At 49.9% G+C, this 19,875-nt stretch overlaps 1 protein-coding gene across 7 annotated transcripts in view; it reads right to left on the reverse strand.

Annotated features, from left to right (window-relative positions):
* Nucleotides 1-19,875, reverse strand: part of Rgs12 (regulator of G protein signaling 12) — a 96,811-nt gene that overhangs the window by 17,334 nt on the left and 59,602 nt on the right. For all 7 annotated transcript variants that reach the window (XM_052198528.1, XM_052198529.1, XM_052198534.1 and 4 more), the window contains 5 exons: nt 4,568-4,737; nt 3,689-3,781; nt 2,816-2,959; nt 1,251-1,430; nt 844-997 (listed from right to left, as the gene is read on the reverse strand). In XM_052198528.1, the coding sequence (XP_052054488.1) occupies nt 844-997; nt 1,251-1,430; nt 2,816-2,959; nt 3,689-3,781; nt 4,568-4,737 (741 nt within the window). The remainder of the gene's footprint in view (nt 1-843; nt 998-1,250; nt 1,431-2,815; nt 2,960-3,688; nt 3,782-4,567; nt 4,738-19,875) is intronic.

A 19,875-nucleotide genomic window follows, 5' to 3' on the forward strand; every position in this document is an offset into this window, starting at 1 on the left:
ACCATCGTGGGGGACCTGTAGGACCTGAGGCATTGTCAGGCACTAGAGCAGGGGGCAGTGCTGTGCAGCCCAGACTCATGTCCCTGGTGACTTGTCTTCTATCTCAAAGTGCTGCTTTGGGTCTGAAGAAGCCTGTCCCTGTGACCAGCTGGCTGCTCATTTTACTTGGGACCCATTGCCCATCATCTCCCTCACAAATCCCACTCACAGACAATAGTCCAAGTAGCTGCCTTATTCTGACCATGACCTAGGCTGGCCTACATACCATGTCAGGGCCTAAACACTGTTTACCCCATGTCAGATGGACAGGCTCCTGGATCCAGTGACCTACTCTGCATCTATAGACCCTGGACCAGACAGACAGAGGAACTGAGCTCTCCTGAAGCCCTCTCCAGATGACTGCAAGCCTGCCAGGGATGGGAGGCCTTCACAGGACACACTCCCCATCTCCCAGTGCCCACCCACCAACACAATGGCTGATGCCCATTCACTGGCATAGGTAACGAGCTGTGCCTGGCACAGGGATAGCACAGTTGTGTTTGTTTCTCTTTGGCTGATTCTGTTTTCCAAGTTTTCTACTGAAGCACCTGTTACTTTCATAGCAAGAAGAAAAGGAGCCCAGTCAGGCAGCCGCCCAGCATCTAGGAGTTTCCGGAAGGTTTTGCAGCAGACCTGCATCATAGGCTGGCTCGTCACAAGCTCTGCTGTGTTCCCAGGACCTGTGACATTTCCTCATCCCTCCAGATAATTCTGTGGTATCTCTGCCTGCCCACCATGGCCCCTCACGTCACCACTATGGCAGCCTAGCTCCCGCCCACCATAGCATGGTCTGCATCCACATACCATGGGCATGGTCACCATGGTCCTTCTTCTTCTGGGACCGCCCTGTGCTCCTGCTCCTTGACCAAGAGAAAAAGGTCCCTTTGCGTTTTTTCTCACTATCCTCGTCCCCAACATCTTCATTCAGGGATCGTCCTGATTTTGATTTTCCACTTAACTGTCACCAAATAGAAACATCAGTTAAGACACTAAAGGGGCCCGACACAGCACTATGACTAAGGATTCTGAGGAATAATGTAGAGTCTTCGGTGGGTCAAGGGCACAGTCCTCTCTTTCACCACTGAGGTAGCCAGGGGTTAGGGGGCTAGGAAAGGGTTTGGGAATATTTGTGCCCTACATGTCCCACCCCCTGCTGGTTGAGGGATGTGGACACAGCCTTACTCTCACCCCCACAAGGACTAGCCCAGCACCTTTTTTGGTGTGGACACATTGGAGTGGTCAGAGTTGATGCTGTGCTTGGAGGCTGGGCTGCTGGGGACCTGCTGGGAGTCTGGGAGGGTACGTCCCTCCACCTCTGCCAGGACGCATTCTTGGTACAGCTGGGATTTCAGAAAGCGAGTGTAGCTATCAAACTTCATCAGGTTGAAAATCTGTGGAGCAGATGCCATGCAGTATAGTTACAGAAGGAACAGTAACCCCTTAGGTCTTAGGTGGTACAGGAGATCTGTACCCATGAATGAGTGACATTTGGAAGGGTGCCATTCCTGCCAACTCTCCCTTGGGCCCTAGGGCATTCTGATGTTAATTAACCCTCCAGGGATCCTTCTGATGCACTCAACTGCCTCTCCTTTGCCACTCTGAGTAGGCACAGAGTCAGTCCTGGGCGTCATGCACAGCCAGAAGGGCAGGCAGACTCAGACTGTGGATGCACGCTTAGCAGGTCTTCATTCCCTAAGGACTTGGAAGGCAGCTGTCTCAAGGGGAAGTGAGGCCTGGGGAAGACCTGCTTTGTTCTAAAGAGAGGTGCTACCTGGGAGAGGCCTCAAAGTATGATCTGCTGCAAAGTGAGCAGGGGAAGGCAGGAGGGCACAGTGCTCGGAGTTCTAAACTAACCCCTGCAACCTAGTGGCACAGCAGCTGGCAGGGCTGGGGAGTGTGTTCTGGATGGGTCAGATCACATGCTCGTCCAGAATTAAGACACAAAGATGTAAACAGGGTTCCATGTGCATCCTGTGATCTAGCACTCAGGCTGAGGCAGAAGTATGTGAGCTTCATGTCAGTGGTGGTGAAACTACACAGTGAGACCCTGTCTCAAATGGCAATGCTACTACTACTAAGCATATAAACATACGAGTATATAGACAGGCCCACAGCGTTCTGGATGCACACTAGTGTGCAGCACTGTGTGCTCATAGAAAGCTTTCTCTGGGCTGGGATAATACAGTACCATCCACTCCCAGATGCTGGAAGTGACCCTGAACTTGACCCTGAACTTGCCCGTGAAAAGCCCTCTGATCTACCCTAATGAGCTGTGGCCAAGCTGTAGCTGTCATGTTCTGAAGGTCAAGTGTGTCCAATGCTCTTAAAACCCTTTTTCTTTTTATACTTATTTATTCATCTCTTTACTTACTTATTTAGTGAGAGAATGTGTTGTGTGGAACACCTGCTGTGGTCCATGTATAAAGATCAGAGTACAAGTTAGAGAAGTTGGTTCTCTCCTTCCACTATGTGGGTCCCAATGATCAAACTCAGGTTGTCAGGTTTGGCGGCAAGAGCCTTTTTCTGCTGAGCCATCTCACCAGCCTCAGTGACTTTTGAAAAGTAATATAGTCCCTTACTTCGGTTGGCAGTGGGTACATGGGGTGATCTGTGGCAAAGGCTTTTTTGTTCCTTTTGAGGCTGGAGCCCAGTGGTCAGAAGGGTTTGTCACCATGCCCCCATTACCAGCAGCCCCCTTCCTAGAAGAGTACATGCTGCTGAGGGAGTCTGCACTCCAAGCCTTGGCTGGAAGCCTCATGGAAGACTGCAAAGTCACCTGGAGCTGTTGCTCTTTGAACATGTCGGGGTGGGGTGCGTTGAGAATGTCGTCCGCCAGCTGGGCCTGGCTGTCAATGTTGACGGGAGTGGTGGCTTTGCTGCACAGGAATTTACTGAAAATCTCCCGGGCCCTATAAGAGAGCTGACAGGTAGAAAGGTCAGAGCAGATCTGTGGACACACCCTCTGGACACACATTTCCCACCTGTGTCTCTGAAGCATTCCTAAGGCTGACTCTGCATTGGGGCTGGAGAGCTGAGTCATAGGGCCTGTCTATATTCTGACTTAGGAAAGTAAATATGAAAGAAAGAGCCAGGAAGGAACTCTTGAATTGGCTCCTCTGCAAATTTCTAAATGGCTGCTTTGTAAAGGCCTCAGAAACTAACTGAGAGGTGCTACCTGGGAGAGGCCTCAGAGTAGGATCTGCTGCAAAGTGCGCATGACACGGGAGGCAGGAGGGCACAGTGCTAGGAGCTCAGGACACAGGCCTGAGGCCACCCTGTGAGGACAGTTGTTACCTTGAGGGAAATGCCACAGGACATGGCAGGGCCGTCCTGGGGCAGCTAGAGAGGTGCTGTTAAAGCACAGGTAGAGGGTGCAGTTTGCCAGAGTGCTTTTCCCTGCAAACTCTGCTCCTTCCTCCCCATCCAACATCAAGTGCCACCTCTGCCAGGCTCTGTGGCAAGGCATTTATGCAGACTATGTTTAGGCAGAATTAAATGTCACACACTCAAGTTTTTAGTCTGAATCAGAAATGTCACTTTTTTTTAAAGTCGTGTAAGAAGCATCCCTCACGGACTACTCAAGCAACACCTGATGTAACCGTGTGCCACTGACCCTCACACAGCCCCCCTGCTCTCAAGAGCAATTTACCTCTTTTTTGTCATGTGCAGGAACATGACTGAAGCATTCACAGGCCTGCCAGAATAAAATGTTCTCTTCACTGAATTCCTTCCGTAGAAAATCCTGAGGGAGCACAGAAAGGAGAGCGGTTGTCAGTCCACAAGCCCTCCACGCAGCCGAGCCTCCATGCCCTGGCCCTGGCCCTCTGTCTACAGCAGGGCAGAAGGGGCCTCTCAAGAGGGCCGAGGAAAGCAGGCACGGGCTGTGCAGCACATGTGAGAGTGCCATCTGCCTCACAGCTCTTTTCTCAAGCGCTGGTCTTTTTTTTTTTTTTTTAAAGAAATACATTTTTAGCTTCTGGTTAGCATATAAAATATGACGTTATTTCACGCTGACACTGTTATCACGTGCTGCTCATAATCACCCTTCACTCTCTCGTGGCCCTACCCCCACTCCTCCATCTTAAGAGCTGTATTTGTCAGCATGCACTTCCAAGAATTTTGAAGAAGCTCCAGCTAGGATGATGTCATACAAGTGTAATCTTAGTACTCAGAGGATAAGGCAGGGGGATTATGAGTTCCAAGTCAGCCTGAGTAACATAGTGAAATCCAGTCTCAAAACAAACAAAGACACAAACACACAAAGCCAAGAGACTCTGATGTTCCTTGCTGCACAGACATGGAGAGAGTGAGGGCTCTGAAAGGGCCAGCAGGGAACTCCAGGGCCGGAGGCAGGCCAGAAGGGAAAACTGAACTGATGGCCCCTACACACATCTACTCTACCCTGAGCCTTGAGCTTGGAGCAGGTGCGGGAAGACCGTTCTGCTAACAGTCTCTGAGGTCTGAGATGACCCAGTGAGCTCCAGCCCCCTAGGCACAGAGCGCCGCCCCGCAGCAGTCCCTTACTCACAGAGAAGTAGCGCACACCGACGGGATCTTGCAGCAGACGCTCAAACGACACCGCCCAGCTTGCCACTCTCCTCTCTCGCAGGCGCCGGCAGCTCTGCACGCTGGGAAGGCTGGCATTGCTGCTCAGGCTGTTGTTACTGATGCAGTCCTTCAGGTCAGCTCCCGTCAACTCTGCGGGACCATCACACACACACCTGCACCTCTTGCCTTCCTGGCAAGGAGGCCACGGGCACCTACAACACCCAGCTCTGCTTCCCACACTCGGTCAGTGAGCAACATGCACTGAACCTGAAACCTAGCCAGGGCTTTCTAGACTTCAGAGCTGTGAAAAGAACACATCTCAGCTTCATGGGGCTGCATGAGGACAACCGAGAGAAGCTATTACCTAAGGTGAGCAGGAGGGCATTTCTAAGTGCACCACAAAGCAAAAGACCCTGAGTGAAGTCTGAGGAGGGGCTGCAGTTGGCCCCATCCCCCTCCTGGTGCTGTCTGCTGCAATTTGGAATCCATGGCTCATTGCTTGTACACTTTTCTGCGTGTATATCACTTTTCTGTGTGTAGATCACCTTTCAGAGGAAACATTAAGCCATACTATCCAAATTGAGTATTTAACCACGTGTCACCTGGCAGCCCACTCACCGATGACCCCGACACAGGAAAATGTTATAATAAAGAGAAGGAGATTTGTCTAGGAAGACCCCATCTATCACCCTGGTCCACTTGAAGCAGCCCAGGGCTGAGAGGAGGGCCACAGGCCAGTGTGAGTGGAACTCTACAGAGTTGTCACACACGTTGCTCTGGGGGCGGGGTACTTGGAGCTTCTGTAGATGAGGATGACCCTTGGACAGAGACAAGGCCAGCCCACCGTGGGTGGCAGGACAGAAGTTCTACTGGGCTATGCCGTCAGGGGGCTCAGACAGCAGAGCTGACTAAGGTGATTTTCTGCGTGGCATCATTAAAAAGCATTGCCCCACCACATGCTCACACGGGACTCCATCTGCTCTGAGCATTGAGGACAGGCTACTCAGGATGGTCTGCCCTGTGGTCAGGCCACGGGGCAGATTCCTACAGACAAGTTACAAGTTAGCAGTCTCTAGCTCGAGGGCAGCCACTGAAGTGCCCTTCCTAGCAGGGAGGGGAGGAGAGGAAGGCAGGGGCTGGAAGCAGCATGGACACTTACGCCTTCGGATCACACCCAGAATGGCATGCAGATGGCATGTAAGCCAGATTATAGAGGGCCCTGGAGGAGGCTGGCACGGGCACTACAGGTCTAGAGGAAAGTGACCCTGAGGGCTAGGAGCCAGGCCAGAGGTGTGACTACAGCCTCCTAGTACACCTCCGCGTGGTACCCAGATCTAGTACTGGCCAGGGGCGTTCAAAGCCAGCCAGTATTTAGGACTGAATCCACACGGGAAAGCCGTGTACTGACACACTACAGCTATGGGTGTCAGAAGAAATGATATTGTGAGATCAGAACTTTGACAATTTTAATTTTTCTTTGACCCCCACCTCCACCCACCCACACTGTCTATGCATCAACCACTGTTCTGAGAACTAGAGGGAGGGGCTTGGGCCAGGATACATCATAGGAGCTCTAGCCTGCTCTTCCGGAACACTGTTCAGCAGGGTAGCATGGTCAGAGCAGCTGACACTGCTGGGAACTGAGACTGTGCAGGGCCACCACCTCACTAGTTAACTCAGCCACCACAAACACATGATATGAACGCCTCACACACTCTGTGGGGCTGGAATGCCACACGGCTGATCTCTAAAAATGATCTGTGTCCAGTGACCAGAGCAGATACTGATTTTTTCAGAATGCACATTTAAGTCCAAAATAGGTTCTGACAGATTTCCCAGGAGTGGAGTGAGACAGTCTCAGCAGAAAACTAAAGAGAAAGAACAGGAGAAGGCAGGATGGCTCTACCTAGTCCCACTATATCCCCCAATCCCCGCTATATGCCATGCCCGTTCCCACTGAACACCACTTGTCACAGCACCACACAGGCAGGAAGATGTTGTGGAACAAAACCGGTCGGAGGAGTAGAAGGGAAAGTCCAGGAGCAGATGGGGACAGATGCAGTAGGGACTGAACGACATCTGAAAAACTCAGCCTGGGCTCTTGTTTTTCCATTAAAGCTGACCTCATAGGGCCCAGGGATTTAGATGTGACATGAAATTGGTGAAAAACTGGGAAATCTGAATGAGGAGAGGCCTGGAAGGAGGCTCCCACAACACGGAGCACAGCAGGATCTGAACCCCATGTACAATGCCCAGGCAAGAGGCTAAGGTGACATGCAACACACACAGACAGACATGGTATGGAATGCTCCTTCCACACCAAGAAAGCCATATGGACGGATGAGCCAGCAGGCAGAAGGAAGCACGGCCGGTGCCAGGCTTCTGGGCGCATGAGCACAGCCCCTCCTCTGCACCCACTGAAGGCTGGCTAGTTCACTCTGCCTCACCTTAGGTGACTATAGTCATGGGCTCTGTACAGGCTGGGTGATGGCCCAGGCAGACATGAAGACTGGTATACCAAAGAAGCTATGACCTCCAGGTGCACAGGATGTCAGTGTCAGAGATAGAGTGACCTATGCCACCCCAGAGGCAGAAGCAATGTTGGCACACTGCATATAGGTCACTGCGCCTCATGCAGGGTCCAGTCTATAATTCACACTCTCTCTGAGCTCTGGTCCAAGGGCACATACTACCTTTTTTTTTTTAATAAGACTGTATGAAGGTTAGTGGGGTCCAGGCTCTGCTATGACCCTGGGCACCATTCCAGGAAGGCCAGGTAAACTAACACTCTGTTCAGTGAAGGCTTTTGGTGACCAGGCTCCCCATGGAAAGTGAGGGTGCTGATGTCTTCTGATGATGACATCACAACTTTCCCCCTCCCACTTCTTCCCGAGCAATGAAGTCTGAAGTAAGACTTGAATAAGGAGCAAGTTAACTCAGGGTACATGCAAAGGCCCTGTGATAGAAGGAATGCAGCACACAATTTTGACTCAAATGAGCAGCAGAAACACCAGCAGGCTACATGGGCACCAATGTGGCCTTCACCTTAGATAAAGGACTGGGAAGGTCCCTTGTGTTCCACACAGTGGGGGTAGCCTGGAGGGCAGGAGGGCAGAGGAGGGAAGACAGGACTAAGCTACTTACTACCCATAGACCACGTGACCCTACAAGGTTGATGAAGCTTGCGTTCTGAGTTACAAGGCGTTTTGTGATTTCAGACAAGCTCAGAATGAGAAATACCTACTTCCTCTGTGGCCACTGTACCCGAGCTGGAGGAAAGGTAGCCTGGCCCTCCATGCTGGCCTGCAGACCTCTCACCCTGCTCCTCGGCAGCCTGTCCCTGCCTGTCCCCTCAGTGAGATCTTCCCCACTCCCGCAAACACCTGGGTTCCTGTGCACGCACCGTAATGACAAGCCCAGTGGTTAGGGGGTCACTGGTCCCTAGTGCTGCAGCAGGAAGTGTTATGTTTGTAATGGGAGTGAACCTGCACAGACTGAGTCAGGGAACAAAAGATGACCAGAAGGCTTACAAGTCAACACTGACACTGACTCAGAGTAAATGACTGCTCTGCTGAACTCCACTATGCCACTGAGTCTCACATTGTACCATCGGTCAGGATTCCTGGCTTGGGGGGTGGTGTCTCAGGCATGGACTCTGGGTACAGAGGAAGGTGGTGTAGCACCTAAGCAGGAACATCTCAAGTGGCAATGACAACAGTGGAGAGGTGACACCACAGGAGAGGAGGAGGACCAGGGCCCATCTCCTGGCATCTGGGCTAGAGACCCACTCAGGTGAGATGTATGGTCAGCAAGGCGACTGTTTTCATGGCTGCAACAAACCATTTCACCTAGGACAAGAGGAAGTGTCAGATGCTCTGAGAATGACTCCCTGGGGCTGTGGGATCATGGACTTGGCCTGGAGTCCAGCATAGCACAGAGACTTAGACAAAGACAATACAAATCCTAAGGTGACACCCAACCACAGTATGCTATGGCTAGGTGTCACTTACACACACACACACACACACACACACACACACACACACACACACATGCACACACACGCACACACGCACACAGGCAATTCTTGAATCCACAAGAATGACATGCAGAAATCTTTTAAACAGAGCTGCTATTGGAGGTTTTGATCCATCTGGAGCGTAAGAAGCTTGCAAAGCAGAGGGGGAAAGGTAGAGTCCCTTAGAGGCTGGGCACAGCTGCTCCCATAAGTTGAATCTTAGTGCTTCTGACGGGCCACACACTCAGGAAGTTCCCTCCCCCTTGTCATTCATTTCTGAGTTCAGAACTGATACCACATTCCACATTGCTAGTCACACAGAGAACAATGCACCTCAGGTCCTGACCTGGGACAGTAGGCAGCACCTCAGGTTGCCATAAAATTCCTTGCAAACACCTCTACTGCTACCCCAAGTTCAAGGCCAGGTCAGGAGGTTGGCACATGTCAAGTCTGAGACTTGCTGATCTGCTGGGAGCAGTCCACTTGGTTCTCTACTGTTAATCATTTGAGTGAAATGCAGGCTTGGCTGAAGAAGATATGGCTTGGTGGCACCTGGTCACCTACACGGTGGCCTTAGTGGATGGATCTAGGTGTTTCTTTTACTGTGGCTTTTATTCTTTCAGTCAAATGCTGTCCTGATGAGAATGTGTCTCAAGTCTGTAGCAGATCTGCAGAGAACTGGAACAGCTGCCGGCACAGCTGCCGAGACTGCTTAGAGATGGGGGCTGTAGGTTACACATTTCAGTAATTCCTTAAGACTGACAGTGTGCAGTTACTTCTCTGGTGCACAGCCTCGGCCCACCCTCAGCTCACCACATATCTCACCCAAACCATAACCCTAAGTAATCCAAATGCTCGAGTCTCAACTCTAAGCCACATGGCAGCCCATCCCAGCATAAGAACCCCCACATGCAGCAAACACACCTGAGGACTGCACAAGTCAGCCTTCTCTGGCATTCAAGACAAGCTGACAGACAGATGTGGGACTTTACCTGGGCAGAGCTGATAAGAGCCACTGTGGTGCCATCTAACCAAATACTTCCAACCATTCACCGTAAACCACCCTTCTGAGTCCATACCAGGCTCAGCCTGGGTGGCTTGGGGTAGAGGTTTGGGCCACGGGTGGTGAGGACATGGCTCCTTAGTTCTGCCTCAAGGGTAGGTGAATTACTGTAGATCCTCGGGGACCCTCACAAAGGCAGTCCTCAGCCTTCCCGCAGTGGCTACTGGAAAGGCCACACAGCCTCACAAAGCCTCAGAGTCATGCATAATGCACAGCCGGAGTGCCTGCTTCGGAGGCCTGAATTATTCACATGGGCAGAGACACTATTCTCCCAGTGCTGGGGAGGAGCCACTCTGCAGTTCATTAAACAGCAGTGGGGGGGGGGGGGGTGACACAGACAGATTGGACACCGCACAGGATGGGGATGCATGGCTCCTTGTAATAGTTGCAGGATGCTGTCTTATTTCCACATCATCTTGAAAATCTAAGTTCCATAAAAACGAGATCTACATTCTCAGGGAAGAGTGACCTAAAGCTATGAAGTCTCAAGGACGTGCACTAAGAAACAATCAGTCTGCACGCATCCAATTCCAAAGCAAAATCTGTGGCAACAGCAGCACAGCCCTGAAAAGCCTGAAAGGGGCTGGGGGCTGCCAGCTTTGGAAAGAAAAGCAAGCTGCTGCCCTCTCCCATAAACCAATGCGCAAGGCAGAGCCTCTGAGTTCTCCATGGTTTCTGAAGCTGGAACTTCACCTAGGCACCACAGGCTCTTTCTGGCCACAGTTCCCAGCAATTCTAAATTTGGTCTCCAAGATACGTAAGGGAAGGTTTGAAGCTAAATGCCCACCGTCCAATGACTGTGGACACTCTTCCACAAACACTTGGGATTCTCTGTCAGTTCTTTTTAAGTCATCAAAGCAATACTGTCCTCTAGAACAACCCTGTGACCTCCAGCCTCTGCCATGCCTCCCTTCCTTCAGCACACTTCTTAACGTTGGTGTCTGAAGCGGGGAGACACCCTCACCGCCTAGAGGCTCCCAGGAGTCTTACTGGGTATGAGGAGGAGCAGTGGCAGGACCCCTAGTCTCTTCTGGGCCCTCTTGTCCCCACCCCCACCCCTGCCACAGTGTTTGAAACTCCTTCCAGGAGCAGGGACCAATCTCAGCACCTTGGTGGGCTGGAGTCAGCCACTGGCCTCTCAGAACATCAGGGAGAGAAGCTGGTCACGTAGACACCTTTTTTCCGTGTGCCCTAGGCCAGTTTGAGACCAGATCCTATAGTCAGGCACCAGTTTTCTGCACTGTTACTCCTTCACCTTGGAATATATACAGGCTAAGTATCCTTAGTACAGAAATCTGAAATCCAAACTGTTCCTAAATTCAAAATGTTTTGTTAAACAAAGATACTTCTACAATGTATCAGTTACCAGCAAGCACATGAAAGAAAGCATGGAGTAAAATTACCCTTAATGCAAATGAAGCCCATGCATGGTAAGACCGGTGCCCTATCCCTGAGAGAGCTCATTGTACCATGCAAATATTCCCAAAACCTAAGGGAAAGGTCATAAAATTGAAATACTGGTCCCAAAGATTTTGTATAAGGGACTCTCAGCTCCAGGCAGAAACTGCCTCATTCACTGAGATTGTCTCTCACGGCCGTAGTGGTTTTTCATTAGTCAATGGCTCGCTCTCTGTTGTCTAGTACCTTTCTTCTCCACTCAGTCCTCCCTCAGATGGTCTTCAAGTCCCTCTGAGTTCTCCCATGCACTAAGCACTGACGGGAAGCAGACACATACCCACAGGCCTACTGTGTGTTCTCCCTGCTCACCCTAGGATTGGTCTTTGCTTCAAGGTCCTGGTTCCATGTATTGAGAACTCTCCTAGATGCCCAAACCTCACAGGGTTCCTCTGCTCGAGGTTCCCACAGAGGACAGCTCGGAAGTACGACTCCACACCTACTGTCTACTGATGGTCACCAGTCTCAGTGATACCCTCAACTATAATTGATCTGTCACTTCCTTTCCAGCAGTGGAAATCTCCCTTTCATTTCTGATACCTTCACATATTCCCTCAACAAAAAGCATCTGAACTCTCCAGAGTTCCTTTGCAGATGAAATTAACAACAGAGACCCACCCATGGACCGTGCTGAGCTGTCATGTCTTTTCCCCTGGTCAGTGAGCATGCTCCCTTCATTCCCACAATGGGCCTTTTAAACATCAGGCACAAGGTATCAGTGCAGTCAATGTTGGTCCATGGAGAAGCCAGGCAGAGACAGCCCCACATGACCTTTTTGGATCGAGGTGACAGCACGATGATCCCTTATATCTGTCTTGGCTTTCTCATGGGGAGAAGCTAACACCTGCAGGGCTGGGGCCCAAGAACAAAGCACAGAGCCCGAGCTACGTGGCCAAGTACTGAATTGTACCAGAAGCTGAGACACCATCAAGAACGGCCTTCAAACTACTGGACATCCTGCACAAAACACTGACGTGAGGAGGACAGCACTGGTCTCACCTTATTTCCTCTGTTGCAATTGTGTATCTGAGTCTGTCACCTTACTCCAAGAGCTACAGGCTAAGAGCACTTCATTCTCATTGCCAGGCAGAGGACACTTCATATTGAGCAGTGAGCAGGGCTCAGGACAGGACTAGCTGCTACAGACTGCACAGTGTAAACCAGAGGGCTGCAGTCTGGCTCAACACCAGAGAAACCCACAGCCAGCAGTGACCGATCCTGATGACAATAAGGATGAATGCTGTGAGCCCCACAGCACCTCCTCAGAACAGATTCCCCACATTCTTGGTTTAATTCAAGGGGTCCACTGTGAGGGTGAAGTTGCTGAGGTCTTAGGACAGTGGTGGGTACAGCTGGGCAGGCACCCCAAACGCTGAGGTGGCATCCCAGTACCCTTTCCTCCCTTTCCCCCCTACACACCAGCCAGCCAAGCCTCACAGGGAGTAACAAGGCCAGACAGTCCTTTGGGAGTCCAGTGGAGGACGGCTGCTGGATATTCTGTATGTATATGATTATGTATTCTTCAAGGCCCCAAGGAGACCAAATGGAAGAAACCCAAATGCTGTCCTGAAGCTGAGATCAATCCATCTGAGCTCAGTAGAACAAGCCCAGCATGTGAAATGACACTGTGCTTCAGGAGAAGAAATGCCAAGCAGATGGGCAAATGCCAAGAGCCTCCAGGGCCGTAAGAGTGGGTAGCGCAGGAGCTGCCAGGGTCAGTGTGGGAAGTGGTGGGAGCGATAGTTCCTTCACTCATCACACTGCATTTTCAGGATTCAGCTGAGGAGCCATCAGCTGCCACCATGGGGGTCACTGGAATACAAGAGGCCCAGGGAATGCCAAGAAAGGGGTACCACCTCCTTCAAGCCTTGATCAGATCACTGGCTAGACACAAAAAGAACCACATGTTTCTTTAACTAGATAAGTCCTTCTCAAAACAAAATTATTTTATTTTGACAAATCAAACGTGATATCATGAAAACATTCTCCTTTTATGTTCATATCAATGGCCACACATGAAACAGCCCCCTGGCCTCAGGACTTGGCTGGAGGAGACAGACACACTGCCCAGTGCATAGGCCCAAGGATCCAAAGGCTGGGCTCTGGGAAGGCTGAAAAGTGGGCTGACCCTTCCCAAAGTCAACAGCGGCCACTGCCAACAAAGCTGAGCAGTGCTTGGCTCTGGCTGTTGTGCAGGAATGGATAAGGACAGGGTGCTTACGAGACAGGACATGAAGTCACAAACGGTGTATAGGACAGACTCCAGTATCAAGGTCCACTTTCAGTGGCCAGCACCATAAAGTGAAAACATCACATGAGGCCAAGGAACAGACCCATTTCCCACATCTATTATGCACATGGTGACATTTTCAGCTGGCAACTGAACAGCCTGATTTTCTACAATAGTTATACTTCACATAATTTTAAAAATAAAAGTAATGTTAAATACAAAACTAAACATAATGTAATATGTACCTTTTATTTGACTATCAGTGATAATCCTAGGGACAAAATAGGGCTTGGCTGGGCTCTGATGGCTCCCGAGTAGGGCATACACCCCTACACACACACCCCTACACACACACACACACACACACACACACACACACACACATACACGCACGCACGCACGTACATGCGAGGTGGTTATTCCCTTTCCTCCTGGGGTCCCATGTGAAGCTCTACAAATCTACAGCCTCTTGGCTGGAGGCACCAGGTGTGATGCCAGCATTTCCCTCCAGCTTCTCCCTAAAACTGGATGTAAGAGTGAAAAGAGAGAACAGTGGTGTGAGGTAAGGGGAGTGGGGGTGGGGTGTGAAGGGTGTGGGGGTGGGGTGTGAGGGCAGTGGGTGCTCATCAGCATTTACAGGCCTCTCTACCCTAGCTGCTCCTCTTTCAGGGCACTTGCCCTTTGCAGCAGAGCAGAGCTAGCATGGGCTCTGGAGCCACACACCACGTGGAAGTTGGTGCTCCTTCCAGAGAGGTAAGGCTTCACCTTCTACATAATGGCGTCACCAAGGGTGTTCTGGCTGTGCCAAGTGTAATGATGGTGCTAACTTCATAGGATAGGGCAAGCTCCGCTCCTCTCCGGAGAGCCACTTAACCCTTCTATAAAAACCCTCTATAAAACAAGAAAGCTCTGATAGTGTCAGGCACACGGCAGGCACCGAATGTCACCACCAGATAACTAGGTCATGCTAGCCTTCAATACACGGGAATGACGAGTAACTCCAGCTGTTACGTGTATCTGCTTTACTAAGTCATGATTCATAGAATATTTTCCTCCTATAATTTTAACTATAAATCTAAAACTTTTGTTGCTCAGTGTGTAAGATCATGTTCTCATCTTCTCCCTACAAACAAGGCGCCTCATTTAAGGAAGGCCCTGCTTCTGTCTGGTGGACTCCATCTGTTCTGAAGGTCAGGGCTGGCTCGGCACTGGGCTTTGTGTCTGTAGGTAGATGATGCCGGCTGTGCCTGCTACATATGTAGTTTCCTTCTTCCCAGTCCTAAAGATTCTCCTGTCTTTTTAAGTCTTGCTAAACCTATTACCTAAAGTTGCTGAAATGTGGATGTGTTCATATTCCCAGCTCTAATAGAAATGCTTCTGATCTCCCTCAGCTGCCTGCCTGGCCTCTGTGGAGTGAGTCATTTGGCTTCACTCCTTCACAGATGTGACAGACCTGCTCATGTGCCTACAGTCGTCTGCCCTGAAAACAAAGCTCTGAAAATGGACTTGATCTGACCCCAAACGTTCCTGAGTGCCTGGAAGTGCTGCGAGAAAAGGCTCAATACTCTGCCCACAGCATGCAGAGAAGCACCCTCCAGGAGCATCCAAGATGTGAACAACACACAGTATTCCTTTTACCTGCTCAGTCTCAGGAAGGGCCAAGCAGAGTAGAAAAGAAGTGCTACTTAAAGGGGAGATGGCCACTGGGACAATGGTAAACTGTCCTCAGAAGATAGCACTGAGAACCAACTACATAAGGCGTGCCTGCACTGCATGCCTTCCTCAAATGCTATTAGACCTTCTTTCATTTCGTCATCTACAGAAGACAAACATGAATGTAATTTAAAATATAAGCTCTGGTACTGTGAAGAAGAACTGTCCCCATAGGCTCCAGTATTTGGACACCTAGTCCCCAGCTGGTACCACTGTCTGGGGGAGGTTGCAGAACCCTTGGGAGGTAGAGCCTTGCTGGCAGCCTGGGGCAGGCTGTGAGCATTCAGTCTTGCCTCACTTGCTGTTGGCCTGTGTGAGCTTTCAGCTTCCTGTCCCTGCTGCCATGCCTGTCCCTGCTGCCATGCCTGTCCCTGCTGCCATGCCTGTCCCTGCTGTCATGCCTGTCCTGCAGCCAGGCTTGCCCACCACCATGGACTCATCCTTTAGAGACTGTGAGCTATAACAAGCTTATTTTATAAGCTTCCTTGGTCGTAGCATCTTATCACAACAATGGAATAGTTGCCAATAAATAAGATTATCATAATTTATTATTTCTAATTTATTAATTAATCTAAGAATGATTCCCAGAATTTATTATTGTTTTCAATTTTCTACTAATCAACTAACAACAGCAACATAAGCCAACCAAATGAGAAAACACAAAAAGCAAGCAACAGCATGTGTGTGTTTGTTCTTTGGCAGTGTCTGGGAAGGAGTGGAGCTTTAACTGTGTTTTCAGGTGTTCTACACTGACATTCCTGTCTAAGCTGAAGTCTGAACTGAGTATTAAAAAAAAAAAATCAAAAAGCCATATACAAACCCTAGTAGCCAAGATGAACATAACAGAAAGCTCTGAAAAGGGGGTTCCTTACACATTGCTTGGTGGTGTACACACTGGAAAATTGAGAGTATCCACCATACACCCCTGGCCAGCTCATCAGAGCAAGTTACACACAGATGTCCACGCAGAGACTGCACAAGCATGTCTTACAGTACCTTGTGACAGCTGAAGTCTAGGCCATCTTAGAAGCTATCAACAGGGGCAAGAGTAGACAGTGGGCGTTTAACAGTGGAACAGGACACAGTGGCCAGAGTGAATGGTCACTGGCCTGCAAGGTATGAAAGCTCATGTTCATGGAAAAGAGCCAGGCACCGGAGAGCACAATGGCGGCATTAGTTCAAGAAGGTGCAGCAGCCAACCCAGCATCAGTGGGGAACTGTGTGAAGTGACTGGTTTATGCTTATTCCCATCGAGTACAAATGAATATGGCTTAGACTATGGTTATTTTATTTGGCTTTGGTAGTTACTGGGGGTTACCCCTAATCTACTTTTCTTACAGCTGAACTGGCTATTTCCCTAGATGTGGACTCCAAATATTTGATGTTCAAATCCTTCCGGTTATTTCTGCTCCAGCAGTCTGGTGTCCTGGGGAGCCATTCCACTCGGGCGTGTGCTGCAGTGCTCCATCATGACAAACAGGGACCTCCTGCTCTCCTCCTCCTCTGAGCTCCTTGTCCCTACTTTTTCCTTCCCCTCATGCTCACTACCTGTGACCCCTAGCCAGGTAACTGAAAACTTGGGCATCTCTATTCCCTGTGATAATCAGCTACAGCCGTTTTTATTTAACTACTAGTTTGAAATTAGGGAGCACGGTTTGCATAGCAAAAGCTCGTGTGTGTGAGACTTCTCATTTGTCTTGGAGCAACCAGATCTTGGGGATACAAAAGACCAACTCCCAACAGAACTGATTCCTCTCAGCCCCACCATCTTGCTGGTATGTATACTTTGTAGTGTCTAAGTTACTTTTCAATAAAAAGTTTTCATTACTTGAAAAGTTGTGACCAAAACTCACCTCAGGTATCTGAAGCAAGTACTGCTATGAACTGTGAGAAGCACCGTCTAGAAATGCTCCCACAACACAACACAATTTCCAAGAAGATGAGCACTCTGGGCCTCTGCTGTTGGCAGTCCTTCTTAGATGCTGCTTACATGTTTAAGTTTGCCAATTCAAGAGGACCAAACAACTGTGGAGTGTATCCATAAGAAAGGAGTCTGCTATGTCGGTACCCACAGCATGGGCATGACCAGGTGGGGTGGAGACAGTGAGGTGAGCCCTGTGTGTGTGCTTTCATTTTCAACAGATGACATAGCAGGGATGAGGCATTGGTCCAGAGTGAAGGTGGCAGGAACAACATGTCCTGGGAACCAGGCAGAGGCTCTAGAGATGATGCCCCCCAAAATGCCTCCCTTCCCCCCTGCCTCCAGTATGTTATAAAGATCACTAACATCAATCACTATAGTCCCATTAATGTCAACTAACTTGAAAGGATGCCTTTTTAAAGGCAGGAAAGCCATCATTAGGTCATGAGTCTTAGGCTTTGTTTTAAAACATTTACATAAAAGCCTTTTTTCTCACAGGATGTGGGAAACTGTCCCAGAAGTATGTTGTCTCTAAGTGGCCTTTGCAGGCTGCCCCAATCCCTTTTGTGCATGGCTCACCAAAAGCCCATGTTTCTCAACCAATATGATCCACCTATGTCTCAAACCATGCAGGTAAAGTCACTAGATATGGATAAGCAGAATACAGTGCTACCTAGCTGACTTTGAACATGTTCAGAGCTGGTGAGGTACCTCAGGGAGTGCCTATGTCCTGTCTACATGCCTGCACTGGGCCCTGGGAACAAAGTCATTCTGAGCAAGTGGTGCTGCCTCTCCATCAGCTTGTAGCATGGTGGTGACTATCCTCCCCACCAGTCTGTAGCATGGCGAGAATGGTCCTCCCCTCCAGTCTGTAGCATGGTGAGAATAGTCCTCCTCACCAGCCTATAGCATGGTAGGAATAGTCTTCCTCACCAGCCTTGAGACCTTGCAGGTCCCTGCCCTCCATGTCTGGATTCCAAATGCAGAGGGACAACACAGTGGCCAAATTACCATTGCCAGGCTGAGGTGAGGGCTGGATACACTGAAACTTGTACGGCTAAGCATTGCTGCACATCCTTATTAAAGGATACCAAGGATACCCTTGGGTGTCACACCACACAATGCTAACAGACTCAGAACTCTCCAAGGAAGTGAGCCTAAATACTCTACAGTATGCAGAAGAATACTTTCAGGAACCCCACTCTGCTCCCTGGAGAGCTGGGTAGGACACCAAGATCCACCAGAGTGCAGCTAGGACAGTAGCATCTCAGAAGACAGGTTCTGCAGTGGTCAGGGCCACACTGCCACTTCATCATGATGCTCTGACTTTTCCTGGCTGACTGCTTTGTAAAGGCAGAGAAAGTAACGGGATGACCAGGAAGGCAGGCCTCGCTGGATTCCAGAAGAGGTACCAGTTCTGAGTGAATGAGGAACTGGTTACCTCCCATGTCTGGAATGTGTGGGATACAGGATACTCCAGACGTAGTTGGGGTAAGACCACGATTGTAAGGCAGTGTTTATCCTGTGGGATGGGAAGCCAAGAGAACTATTGATAGTGAACTCAAATTTTATTTTGAGCTTTCTACATCATGGTCTAGACCTAGAAAGTGAAAGCATGTAATAACAGTGTTGGTGATGATGGGCTGGCTGTGACCAGATACCTACTGCTACTCATCACTAGAAAATTACATTAAACCTGTGGCGCAATGAAAGACCCTTGGAAGCTGGACCACTGTCACCCTAAGACTGATAATCCTCAGAGGAAAGCCAGTAAGAATATACATGTTTAGATCACCCTAGTTTCCAGGAGGCATATTAGGAACTACAGCAGAGAAGGGTCCCCACAAGTGACACTTCCTTGAACTGAAGACACAGATTAGAACTAGAGAAAGCCAGGGGGCTGGGGCATGCAGTCCGACACAGTAGATGGGGAGAAAGCAGGGACCACCAGAAATACTTCACTATGTACTCTAAGCAGCACATGCTCAAGATGAAGGCCTAGGAGGCTGCAGGGGAAGGCTTCGAGCTACAGGATGAAGGCTGCCAGCCCTTGCATAAGTCTGGGGAAGTTCCAGATCCAACCAGTTCTTGCAAGAATCCCTGGAGGGACTCTATCAAGCCATGAACATAAAGATTCTTTCAGGAGGGTTATCCTTCATATGCCAAGGTTGGAAAAAACCACAGTCAACTGACACAGAAACTGGTACTGCAGAGCACCCAGGAAAATAACTCTGGGACAACTGCATTCCTGCCTTACCACATCTCTTAGCGACATTCCCAGGAAGTGCCAGACTGATCCACAGAGTCACAGGATGGCTACTCTGTCGTTCCTTCCTACTCATGCTTGTAAAGATCCTCACATGTAAGAATTTAAGATATCCATGTCTTTTTCCTGTTAAGCAGTTCTCCAGCCAAAGGATCTAATAGAGCTATGGGGACAGCAGGGAGGACGGCAGCCAACACAGCACTTTATCAAAGTAGACCAGAAGAGCGCAAGCCACAGGCACAAATAGCAAAGGCTTTTCTAAGCATGTGCACTATGTCATCTCCCCAGGACAGAAGCCCCTGGGCATCACCTCTTTGACTCCACCCTCCTGGGTCTCAGAGCCAGGCTCACACTGTTTCTCTGCCTAGGCTGCCCCACACAAGGAAGGCTCAGTTCTGCTGAGTCTTGTTCTTTACAAATCCCCTTGGTTAGGGGAGGGTGCACAGCCACCACAGGTGAGACTCTGAAGACAGAAGGGGAACCGAGGGGCCTCCGTTCCCACTCTGGTGTACTAGAGACAAGCTCTGAAGCCAGTCCACCCACAGTTCCCACATGGAGAAGAGAGGGAGGAGGGAAGGTGGGAGGGAGGGAGGGAGGGAAGGAGTCACTGGCTTTATTACTT

Source organism: Apodemus sylvaticus, chromosome 11, assembly GCF_947179515.1.
Source record: "Apodemus sylvaticus chromosome 11, mApoSyl1.1, whole genome shotgun sequence".
NCBI classification, from domain to species: Eukaryota; Metazoa; Chordata; class Mammalia; order Rodentia; family Muridae; genus Apodemus; species Apodemus sylvaticus.